This window comes from Ranitomeya variabilis, chromosome 7, assembly GCF_051348905.1.
Source record: "Ranitomeya variabilis isolate aRanVar5 chromosome 7, aRanVar5.hap1, whole genome shotgun sequence".
Classification (NCBI taxonomy): domain Eukaryota; kingdom Metazoa; phylum Chordata; class Amphibia; order Anura; family Dendrobatidae; genus Ranitomeya; species Ranitomeya variabilis.
In genome coordinates this window covers 242,759,835-242,772,436 of record NC_135238.1, presented here as the reverse complement: position 1 = coordinate 242,772,436, position 12,602 = coordinate 242,759,835, and the positions used below count along the sequence as shown (strand labels likewise).

The window sequence follows — 12,602 nt, the reverse complement described above, 5'->3', positions numbered from 1 at the left end:
GCACACACACGAGCCTTTCCTCTGCCGGCGTTATTTTAGGCACACGAGTTTTTCCTCATCCAGCGTTATTGTGGGCACACACACAAACCTTTCCTCCCAGGCGTTATTGTGGGCACACACACGAGCCTTTCCTCCGCCGGTGTTATTGTGAGCACACACACGAGCCTTTCCTCCCAGGCGTTATTGTGGGCACACACACGAGCCTTTCCTCCGCCGGTGTTATTGTGGGCACACACACGAGCCTTTCCTCCTCCGGTGTTATTGTGGGCACACACACGAGCCTTTCCTCCTCCGGTGTTATTGTGGGCACACACACGAGCCTTTCCTCCGCTGGCGTTATTGTGGGCACACACACGAGCCTTTCCTCCTCCGGTGTTATTGTGGGCACACACACACGAGCCTTTCCTCCCAGGTGTTATTGTGGGCACACACACGAGCCTTTCCTCCGCCGGCGTTATTGTGGGCAGACACACGAGCCTTTCCTCCGCCGGCGTTATTGTGGGCACACACACGAGCCTTTCCTCCTCCGGTGTTATTGTGGGCACACACACGAGCCTTTCCTCCTCCGGCGTTATTGTGGGCAGCATTCCTCGGCCTCTATAACGTGATGAGCTCAGTTGTGCGATCGTCGGCCGATGGCCGGGATCGTCTGCAGCGGCTGGGAGTGACGGCCGCCTGTGACGGAGCTGAGGCTCGGAGGGTGGAGACCGCGGCTCGTGTTTCTGAGAAATGAAAGTGAAAGAGCAGTCGGGAGATTCCTGACCCTGCAGCCGGAGCCGCCATCACTCCGCACCATGGGGGACCGCTCCTACCAGTTCCCTGTGGCCCTTAAGTGGGACGAGGGGCCCAACAGCCTAAAGCAAGTGAAGAACAAACTTCTGCTGCATTTCCAGAGCAAGAAGAAGTCTAATGGGGGAGAGTGTGAGATCCGGGAGGAGGACGGCAGCCGGGGGTATATCCTGATACACTTCAGGGAGGAGGAGGGTAAGTGCCCGGGGTGAGGAGGGAGGAGGAGGGTAAGTGCCCGGGGTCAGGAGGGAGGAGGAGGGTAAGTGCCCGGGGTCAGGAGGGAGGAGGAGGGTAAGTGCCCGGGGTCAGGAGGGAGGAGGAGGGTAAGTGCCCGGGGTCAGGAGGGAGGAGGAGGGTAAGTGCCCGGGGTCAGGAGGGAGGAGGAGGGTAAGTGCCCGGGGTCAGGAGGGAGGAGGAGGGTAAGTGCCCGGGGTCAGGGAGGAGGGTAAGTGCCCAGGGTGAGGAGGGAGGAGGAGGGTAAGTGCCCGGGGTCAGGAAGGAGGAGGAGGGTAAGTGCCCGGGGTGAGGAGGGAGGAGGAGGGTAAGTGCCCGGGGTCAGGAGGGAGGAGGAGGGTAAGTGCCCGGGGTCAGGGAGCAGGAGGAGGGTAAGTGCCCGGGGTCAGGGAGGAGAAGGGTAAGTGCCCGGGGTCAGGGATGAGGAGGAGGGTAAGTGCCTGGGGTCAGGGAGGAGGAGGGTAAGTGCCCGGGGCCAGGAGGGAGGAGGAGGGTAAGTGCCCGGGGTGAGGAGGGAGGAGGAGGGTAAGTGCCTGGGGTCAGGGCGGAGGAGGAGGGTAAGTGCCCGGGGCCAGGAGGGAGGAGGAGGGTAAGTGCCCGGGGTGAGGAGGGAGGAGGAGGGTAAGTGCCTGGGGTCAGGGCGGAGGAGGAGGGTAAGTGCCCGGGGTGAGGAGGGAGGAGGAGGGTAAGTGCCTGGGGTCAGGAGGGAGGAGGAGGGTAAGTGCCCGGGGTCAGGAGGGAGGAGGAGGGTAAGTGCCCGGGGTCAGGAGGGAGGAGGAGGGTAAGTGCCCGGGGTCAGGGAGGAGGAGGGTAAGTGCCCGGGGTCAGGAGGGAGGAGGAGGGTAAATGCCTGGAGTCAGGGAGGAGGAGGGTAAGTGCCCGAGGTCAGGGAGGAGGAGGCTAAGTGCCCGGGGTCAGGAGGGAGGAGGAGCGTAAGTGCCTGGGGTCAGGGAGGAGGAGGAGGGTAAGTTCCCGGGGTCAGGGAGGAGGAGGAGGGTAAGTTCCCGGGGTCAGGGAGGAGGAGGAGGGTAAGTTCCCGGGGTCAGGGAGGAGGAGGAGGGTAAGTGCTCGGGGTCAGGGTGGAGAAGGGTAAGTGCCCGGGGTCAGGGAGGAGAAGGGTAAGTGCTCGGGGTCAGGGAGGAGGAGGAGGGTAAGTGCCCGGGGTCAGGGAGGAGGAGGAGGGTAAGTGCCCGGGGTCAGGGAGGAGGCTGTGTTGTATTGGTATATTGCGGTTGTATTATCTCGCACTCGCGCAGCTTTATAACATTACCGCAGTGACATCACATTCTGACCTTCCCCTTCTCTGTCCGTCTGCCGTCTCGGTGTATTATTGCGGTTGTATTATCTCGCGCACCATTATAACATTACTGCAGTGACATCACGTTGTGGTACTCTCCTTCTCCGTCCGTCTGCCGTCTCGGTGTATTATTGCGGTTGTATTATTTTGCACTCGCGCACCATTATAACATTACTGCGTTCTCCAGTTCGGGATCAGGTGTTACAGAAGGAAACTCACGAGCTGAATCTACCCGGTGGCAAGAAGCTGAAGCTGGATGTGATGTCGGTGGCGGCAGTGAGCGGCGGCACAGCGCACCACGTGTCAGCAGTAAGTGCATCAGGGAGTGGCGGCATCAATCATCAGGACGGGGGGGGGGGGGGGGGAAGAATGTTCTGTCGTGTTCAGGGCGAAACTGATAAAAACAAGCAATAAAACGGAGCGCAGCTGGGACAAGGTGTCAGTCACCGCCCCACTATGGCTGCGGCATGGGCCTAGAAATGGATGCTAGCGGCGAATGCCTGTAGGTCGGGGGGGCGCGAGGCCTGTAATGAAGTGTCGCCCCCGGATCACTGCCAGCTGAGGCTGATCACTGTCAGTACATGATCCGGCGACAGTACAGTCTGACCCCACCACAGCCCCCCGTAGGGTGGGCTCACAGGGGGCGGTGGGATCTTCACTGTGTGTTGGAGTTGTGTGAGCACTTTATGATGCTGTTATTGCTGCACTGTATAATGCTATAATAGGCTTTATTTCAGCCCTCCATGTAGTATCATGTGAGCACTGTATGGTGGTATTGTTTCTAAATGTTATGGCCCTGTATGGCTGTATTTGGTCAGGCGGTATTGTGTATGTGCACTGTATGGTAATGCATGGTATTATTTGGACACTGTATGGTACAATATGGAGGTAGTATTTGAGCACTGTATGGAGGTAGTATTTGAGCACTGTATGGAGGTAGTATTTGCGCACTGCTGATATTATTTAAGGACTGTATGGTAGTGTAATATAAGCATGACATAATGGTATTATTTGAGCAATGTATATCGGTATAATTTTATTTGTGTGGTACTGATTGGTGTATTGTTTGAGCAGCATATTGTGGTATTATTTAGACACCATGTGGTAACATATGATGGTATTGTTTGACCAGTTTGTGGTTTTATTTGGGGACTGTATTGTAGTATTATTTTATCACTGTGTGACAGTTTTGTTACAGCGCTACATGGTACTGTATAGTGGTATTATTTGAGTTTGCATGGTGTTGTATGGAGGTATTATTTTGGCACTGAATGGTGATTATAATTGAGCACTGTGTGATATTCCCTCAGTACTGTATGGTGGTATTATAGATTCAGTGTATGGTGTTATTATTTCAGGACTCTTTGATATTATTTCAGCACTATATGGTAGTGTTATGAGAACACTGTAGGGTGGTAGTGGTATTATGTTTGCACCATATGGTGGCGCTATTTGACCAGTGTATGGTGCTCTGATTGGAGAACGCTATGGTTAGTGTACTTCAGCACCGTATAGCAGTATTATTTCAGCACCGTATGGTGGTCGTACGTTCTGGCGTTGCTGCTCCGCACTATACTGGTATTTACTGATATTAAATCGTGATGTCAAACCCCCAAGATTAAAGCGTCACAGAACAAGGCATTTATCCCATGATCTGAGCTGATGATATTTCTGCGGCTCATCCGAATGTTTCCCCAGATCACAGAGACATTCACAGAAGAAAACTCCCACAGCCCATAAATACGGTAATCATAATCCTCCAATAATTGTCACTACCAGCAAAATACGTGATGGTGACACAATGACAAAGAGGCGGTCAGTGGCGTCCGATGTCTTCACGCGTTTCTCCATTCCTCAGACTCCTCAGGAGACATAACTGATAGCGGAAGAATAAACCAAATTAGCTCGTACCCTAAAAAGCGTTGTGGCCCCTGAAAAGCGTTGTGGCCCTGTCTGGCCCATTGATCACCGTGACTTCCCGCCTCTTGTGTCTTTATCGGCTCAATTCTCACTCATTATTCTACTTCAGACCCCACAAGCCCCCGCTGACACCTCGTGATGTGCTGGTCGTGCCGCAAGCTGCGGTCAGTGATGCTGCTCTGCGTCATTCATGGATGTTACAGATATCATTGCAAATTTATAAACCGTCCTGTGGTTATCCTACTGAATGCTGGCGCTCTATTAAAGGGAAACAGTCAGCAGGAATGTCCATATTAAACTAAGGATATGTGCAGAATGGCGCTGTCATACTGATTGAATACATACATTTAGCGGAAAAATCTGCCCCCTGGTTTTCGTTAAATCCGCACGTGTGGGCAGGACCTGTGGGCCGCACCTGTGGGCAGGACCTGTGGGCCGCACCTGTGGGCAGGACCTGTGGGCCGCACCTGTGGGTAGGACCTGTGGAAAAAATGCAATGTTCCAGCTCAATAAAATCTAAACAGTTTATTGGAAAAAAATTTTTTAAGTTAAAATGCAAATTGCAAAAGAAATTATACAAAAAGTGCTCCTAATACATCACCATGGCCCCAGTGGGTAAAGCAGGACCTGTGGGTAGCACCTATGGCCGCACCTGTGGGCAGGACCTGTGGGCTTGGGCTGCACCTGTGGGCAGGACCTGTGGGTAGGACCTGTGGGCAGGACCTGTGGCCGCACCTGTGGGCAGGACCTGTGGGTAGGACCTGTGGCCACACCTGTGGGCAGGACCTGTGGGCTTGGGCCGCACCTGTGGGTAGGACCTGTGGGCAGGACCTGTGGCCGCACCTGTGGGTAGGACCTGTGGGCCGCACCTGTGGGTCGCATCTGTGGGTCTTCGGCTCAGCCACGGCCCCTCTGCTGCCTCTGTTGAGCCCATCATCTTGGTTATATAAACCTTGTGCTGGCACTGTCCTAGCTGTGGATGGCGCTCTCGCAGATTCAGCTGGTGGCGGTCTTCATGAAAATGGCACCGGCGAATACGCAGATCGGCCTCCAGCAGTCTTCAGGAAAATGTCGCCGGAGGTGGCGCATGTGCAGAATGAGATTTTGGTTCATCATTGGTCTTGTTTTGCGGTTGCACCCCAGGCTCAGCAACATTTTTCTTGAAGACCAAAGGATTTTAAGTAGTGATGAGCGAGTGTACTCGTTACTTGAGATTTCCAGAGCACGCTCGGGTGTCCTCCGAGTATTTGTGACTGCTGGGAGATTTAGGGTATGTGCACACGTCAGGATTTCTTGCAGAAATTTCCTGAAGAAAACCGATGTGCAAATAGCCTCTTCTGAGAAAAAGAGGACTTAACTCTATAGCGCCACCTGTTGGAAGTAGCGATCCTGCAAGTCACAATCAACCCTTTAACGAGTCGTGCAATATGACTTAGGATAAAAGCCAAATCAGTATCTCAATTTGCAGACACGGTGTTTCGGGCTGTTGGCCCTCGTCAGTGCGAAGCATGAGAACTGATTTGGCTAGGTGAGAGGCTCTGGACTGGGGTCTAAGGGGTAACGTTTCTCCTTATGGAGAGTGACATACCATATCTGGCTTGTCAAGGTAAGGAGGCTTATTTGTCGTACAATGCTCCTCTGGGAAATTAAATATGCAAATTGCATAAAAACCGGAAATTTTCTGCAAGAAATCCGCATTTTTTTTTGCGTTTTTTTTCCGTTTTTTTCACGTTTTTTTAGCATTCTGCAAGCGTAATTAGCTTGCAGAATGCTAAAGTTTTCCAAGCGATCTGTAGCATCGCTTGGAAAACTGACTGACAGGTTGGTCACACTTGTCAAACATACTGTTTGACAAGTGTGACCAACTTTTTACTATAGATGCAGCATCAATAGTAAAAGATAGAATGTTAAAAATAATAAAAAAAATTTAAAATATACTCACCCTCCGCAGACAGCCGATCTCCTCAGCGGCGTCCGTTCCTATAGATGGTGTGTGCAGGACCTTCGATGACGTCGCGGTCACGTGACCGTGACGTCATTGCGGTCATGTGACCGCGACGTCATCGCAGGTCCTTCACACACACCATCTATAGGAACAGAAGCGGCAGCATGCACCGCTGAGAGGCGGGAAGTTTCCGGGGGCCATCGAAGGTGAGTATATCACTATTTTTTATTTTAATTCTTTTTTTTTTTTTACCAATTATATGGTGCCCAGTCCGTGGAGGAGAGTCTCCTCTCCTCCACCCTGGGTACCAGCCGCACATGATCTGCTTACTTCCCGCATGGTGGGCACAGCCACATGCGGAAAGTAAGCAGTTCAATGCACTCCTAGGTGTGCGGAATCCCCGCAATTCCGCAAATTTAATGAACATGTTGCTTTTTTTTCCGCGATGCGATTTTTTTCGCGGAAAAAAATGCAACATTTGCACAAGAAATGCGGAATACACTTAAAATAATGGGAGGCATATGTAAGCGTTTTTTTCGCGTTTTTATCACGTTTTTATAGCGAAAAAACGCGAAAAATACTGAATGTGTGCACATGGCCTCAGTTTTCCAGGACGTCCCTCCTGACAGCAGCACCAGGAGGTTGTCCTTCATATCCTTGATAAGGACAGGAAACACAGAAGAGGTTAAATAGCCCCACCTCCACCCTCCAGTATTTTTCCTGTCCCTATCAGGGACACACGCAGGAGGGGAGTACAGACGTGCGAAGAAGCAATTTACCTGGAAGGCTCCAGCTCCTCCAGCGGGGTTGGGGCAATGGGCGAGGGTGTAAGCCCACGATATCGCTGATACCGCAAGAGGTCCCTCAGCGGTCGGTAGAGCGTGCGCTCCCGTTATCAGCCGCATTCCTCAGAGGACCCTGGACTGCAGCTGCTGCGTGGCGCCCTTTGGGCAGGCATCCGCGATGCTGGTTCCGGTGATGCGGCGCCACTGTAGGTGGCTGGAAAGCTGCCACTCGCCGGGTCGGCGTCTCCCTCCAGTACAGCGCCATGACACCGGAAGTCGCGCGGTGACTATTTCCGGAGGCGGCGCTGAGGATTGCAGGCCTGCAGGCGCTCCTGGAGGGGGCGTGGTGAGGATTGCAGGCCAGCAGGCGCTCCTGGAGGGGGCGTGGTGAGGATAGCAGGCGCTCCTGGAGGGGGCGTGGTGAGGATAGCAGGCGCTCCTGGAGGGGGCGTGGTGAGGATAGCAGGCGCTCCTGGAGGGGCGCGGTTTCTACTGAGGATCCAAGAGCAGGATGCGTTCCACGGGGCGCATGCGCTGTCAGAAGCGACAGCAAAGATCCAAATGAGCAGCAGCTGTGATCGGAAGGAGGACGAATCAGATGTCTTGAAGCCGGGTAAGACAGACAGCTGACAGCACACACTGACCCAGTAAGATGGAGAGTGTTAGCCGTCCTGACGTCCAGTCCGAATCTCCCTTGGACCACGAGAGTGAGCTACAATAGCATCGTCCTAGCCAGGCTACAGACAGATAGCTATAGGACCTTCCTTTCCGTATCTTTTTTAGGATAAGGAAACGACTAAACGCTCCATGACAGTGGTCAAAAGGAAATCTAATAAGTGCCCACTAGACTTCCAGACGCATACGACAAGAAGTTGTGCGAGTCTTGCATCGCCAAGCTGCTCAAACAGGAGCAATCATCCTTATTGGAGAATATACGCACCATGATCAGAGAGGAGGTTCAGGCCACTCTATCTACTACTGAACCGCCCCAACTTCCCTCCCCTAAAAGACCCAGATGGAACATGGATCCAAGCTCCGAGGAAGGAGAAGTATCGGGCTACTCTGATCTAGACTCAGCGGAAGGGGAAACCTCCTCGGTACTTCTTTCCTGCGATCGTAAAAGATATTTATTTTCTTCTGAAGACACGGACACCCTGGTACAGGCAGTCCGAAACACCATGAAAGTGGAAGAATCCACGGAGCCAATGACAGTCCAGGACGAGATGTTCGGAGGACTAAGGGCCCGAAGAGACAGGGTCTTCCCCATGAATAATCACATATCAGCAATGATATTAGAAGAATGGGAAGATGTGGGGAAAAAACTTATAGTCCCGAAGGACTTTAAATTCTGACTTCCCTTTAATCCTGAGGATACTAACACGTGGGAAACGGTTCCGAAAATTGACATACCAGTAGCCAGAGTGTCAAAGAAAACAGCCATCCCATTTGAAGATTCCTCAGGCTTTAAGGACCCGATGGACAGAAGAGCGGAGGACCTCCTTAAAAAATCATGGGAAGCTTCAGCAGCAATTATGAAAGCTAATGTAGCTGCGACCTTAGTAGCCAGGTCAATGTGTATCTGGGTTGAGGAGTTGGAAACCCAAATGAAAAATAGAACTCCCCAGAGGAAATTTTAAAATCATTACCACTATTGAAGATGGCAACTGATTTCATGGCGGATGCCTCGGCGGAGTCAGTCTGATTTGCAGCCAGGGGCAGTGCATTATCTACTGTAATGCCGCAAGGCGTGCGGTATGGTGAAGATCATGGTTAGGAGACACTCAATCTACCGTATTTTCCGGCGTATAAGACGACTTTTTAACCCCTCAAAATCTTCTTAAAAGTCGGGGGTCGTCTTATACGCCGGGTACAGATAAAATGTGCATATGGTGGGTGGGGGGGAGTGGTCCCGATGACGAAGAGAGGGGGCGTCTCACAGTAAAGTGTGAGTGGAGTATATCCCCCTATTACCTCATTGCGGCAGCGTGGGGGTCTCTGTGCTGGGAGCGGCAGCTCCTCTTTGTGCCGTGGGTGCTCTGTGCTGTGGGGCGGCGGCGCATCTTCGTGCCGTGGGTGCTGTGGGGCGGCGGCGCATCTTGCAGCGTCGCGGCTCCTCCGGCATCTCCTCCAGGCCCGGAGGCGCCGGGAGACGAGATCTGAATCTGAGCAGCGGCCATTTTCCCGGAGGCTGCGATGCGGTGGCCTCCGGGAAAATGGCCGCTGGGGGCGGCGCATGCTCAGATTCAAATCTGAATCTGAGCAGCGGCCATTTTCCCGGAGGCCACCGCATCAGAGCAATGGGGCTGCCGGTGCCTCCGGGCCTGGAGGAGATGCCGGAGGAGCCGCGACGCTGCAAGAAGATGCGCCGCCGCCCCACAGCACCCACGGCACGAAGATGCGCCGCCGCCCCACAGCACAGAGCACCCACGGCACGAAGAGGAGCTGCCGCTCCCAGCACAGAGACCCCCCACGCTGCCGCAATGAGGTAATGGGGGATATACTCCACTCACACTTTACTGTGAGACGCCCCCTCCCCACGCCAAAAGGCACATTAGTCACCGGCCCTATAAGATGACATACGGCGTATAAGAAGACCCCCGACTTTTAAGAAGATTTCATATTTTAACTGGAAAAGTTGGGGGGTCGTTTTATACACCCAGTCGTCTTATATGCCGGAAAATACGGTAAATGTAAACTTTGTTCAATCCTATTTTCTGGTCTCCATGTATTTGGCCCAGTATTGGATGATTTACTGGACAAAGCACCTGATAAGAAGAAGGGCTTTCCAGAACAGAAACAAAAGAAAATGCCAGTTTTTCACAGGCCCCGATTTAATCCAAGGCAGAATTATAGTGTCAAGCTCAAAACCGGAAGATGGAGCTTCCCTAAAGGAGGCTGAGGTAGAGGCTCCTTTCGCGACCAAGGGATCGGGTCAGGTAAACAATGACGGCAAGCGCATTGGAGGAAGACTTCAACAGTTCTTAGAAGGATGGCAGAATATTACCCAAAACCGCTGGATACTCCAAACAGTCTCTCAGGGATACAGAATAAAATTTACTCAGATACCCCCCCAGAAGATATTGCCTGACCCGCAGCCAGTCTCCAGAGGTCCATCACAAACTCTTAGAAGACATACAAGAACTTATTCGAGTAGAAGCCATAGTTCCGGTACCCCTGTCGGATCAATTCCAGGGCCACTATTCCAGTCTCTTTTCTATAAAAAAGCCAGGAGCTGAGTACCGGACCATAATAAACTTAAAACCACTGAACCAGTGGGTCCTTTACAAACGCTTCAAAATGGAGACCATCAGATCTGTCATACCATTAATAAAGAAAGATTCAGTAATATGTACAATAGATCTCAAAAGTGCATATTATCATGTGCCCATTCTTCCCCTACACCAGAAATACCTCAGGTTCGCTATAAAAGCGTGAGGGACGATTCTTCATTTCCAGTGTCTGCCATTCGGACTCTCATCAGCTCCAAGAATCTTTACAAAACTCATGGCAGAAGCGATGGCCTTTCTACGGACAAAAAATATCCTTGTAGTACCGTACTATAGTACCTGTTGTTTGTGGCAGACTCACGGCGGCAGATGGAACAGTATCTAAAAGACACTGTCACTTCTAGAAACCCTGGGATGGATAATAAACCTAAAAAAGTCAAGTCTAGAAGCAGGAAACAGGAAAACTTTCTTGGGTATCCTTCTGGACTCAGAGAAAGAGTATTCATTCCGTCCAGCTCACAAACAACTAGCTGTCTCACGAGAAGCTCAGATGTTGGAAAAAATACAGCACACCACTATCAGGAAGGCCATGAGACTACTGGGCCTGATGACCTCATGTATTCCGTGTGTCCAGTGGAGCCAGTTCCGCTCAAGGGGACTACAGCGGGACATACTTTCCAGATGGGATGGAAAAGAGACGTCATTGGATGAAAGAATTGTCATGTCGGACGCTGTTCATACCAGGGCGTTCGACAGACAGCGGTAATTCCGCTTTTGTCCACTATGTGCTCAGTGGCGTCTGCTAGATTTTATCTAGCTGGTCCGGGGTTAATTTAGCTGGTGTTCGGATTGGAAGCTGGGCCATGCCCACTGCCTTTATATAGTCCTTCTGAACATTGGGCATCGCCGATTATAGCTTCTGTCTTGTGCGTTGTTATCTCGGTCTGGAGTGGTGAGCTAGGAGTTGGAGTATCGTATCTGGTGGTGTATTTCCCTTTGTCTTATTTTCTCCTTCCTATATTTATATTTATTTTGCCCTGTGCACCTATAGTGTATTCCTGAGTGACTGCGGCGTGGTGCATATTTTTCCGTTATCCTTGTCTGTGCTAACTGTGGGTATTGGTGTGTGGTCTCTTCACTGGGTGGTGGGTGGTGGTTTCAGCCTAGGGTTGAAACAGGAGACAGGGTGAGGATGGAGGCCCAGACATGCACACCATCTGTTGTGAACTCTATTTCTGGGCTCCCTCTTGTGGTCACAAGTTGGTACTGTGTGAGTGCTGTCTTTCTGCAGGTTTGTGACTGGCATCAGCTGTCTCGTTATCTGTGGGCTGGTTTTCTATTTAAGCTCACTTGGAATCTCAGTCTATGCCTGCTGTCGTTGTATTCAGTGCTATTCTGTTTGCTCCTGTCTACATCCGTTACCAGTCTCTTCAAGAGAAGCTAAGTTCTGTTTGCTTATTCTTGCTCATCTGTGTTCTATATGTTCCTAGAATATTATGAGTTTTGTCCAGCTTGCTAATATGTGATTTCTCTGCTTGCTGGTAGCTCTGGGGTGCTGAGTTGCTCCCCCCACATCGTTAGTTGGTGTGGGGGTTCTCGCATTCTCTGCGTGGATATTTTTGTATAGGGTTTTTTACTGACCGCACAGATCCCTTGCTATTTTCTGCTATCTAGTGTTAGCGGGCCGCATTTGCTTAACCTGTTTCATCTCTGCGTTTGTCTTTTCCTCTTAACTCACCGTTATTATTTGTGGGGGGCTGTTCTATTTCTTTGGGGTTATTTCTCTGAGGCAAGTGAGGTCTTACTTTATCTCTAGGGGTAGTCAGTTTCTCAGGCCGTGAAGAGACGTCTAGGATTTCAGGAAACGTTCCACGGCTACCTTTAGTGTGTTTGGTTAGGATCAGCTTTGCGGTCAGTCCAGTTACCACATCCCCCAAATTTCGGAAATGGTCGGTGCTTACTCAATGGAATGAGTGTGCCCTGGCTGCAAATTTCAGAGAAGGTCTTTCTGAAGCCATTAAGAATGTTATGGTGGGGTTCCCTACGCCTGCAAGTCTGAATGACTCAATGGCTTTGGCCATTCAGATTGATCGGCGTTTGCGGGAGCGCAAATCTACGCACCATCTGGCGGTGTTTTCTGAACAGAGACCTGAGTCTGTGCAATGTGACCGAATTCTGACCAGAATTGAGCGGCAAAATCATAGACGTCAAAATGGGTTGTGCTTTTACTGTGGTGATTCAACTCATATTATCTCAGCATGCTCTAAGCGCGTAAAAAAGATCGCTAAATCTGTCACCGTTGGTACTATACAGCCTAAATTCATTTTGTCTGTTACTTTAATTTGTTCTTTGTCATCCTACTCGGTTATGGCTTTTGTGGATTCGGTGCTGCCCTGAACCTGATG

General features: G+C 51.3%; 1 protein-coding gene across 2 annotated transcripts in view; it reads left to right on the top strand.

Annotated features, from left to right (window-relative positions):
* Positions 1–634: 634 nt before the first annotated feature.
* LOC143784766 (protein mono-ADP-ribosyltransferase PARP14-like) overlaps positions 635–12,602 on the top strand; it is a 100,176-nt gene continuing 88,208 nt past the window's right edge. The window contains exons 1-2 of one of the 2 annotated variants that reach the window (XM_077273358.1): positions 635–984; positions 2,508–2,629. In XM_077273358.1, coding sequence (XP_077129473.1) covers positions 795–984; positions 2,508–2,629 — 312 coding nt within the window. In that variant the 5' untranslated portion in view covers positions 635–794. The remainder of the gene's footprint in view (positions 985–2,507; positions 2,630–12,602) is intronic. The other variant, XM_077273359.1, reaches the window with a different exon arrangement.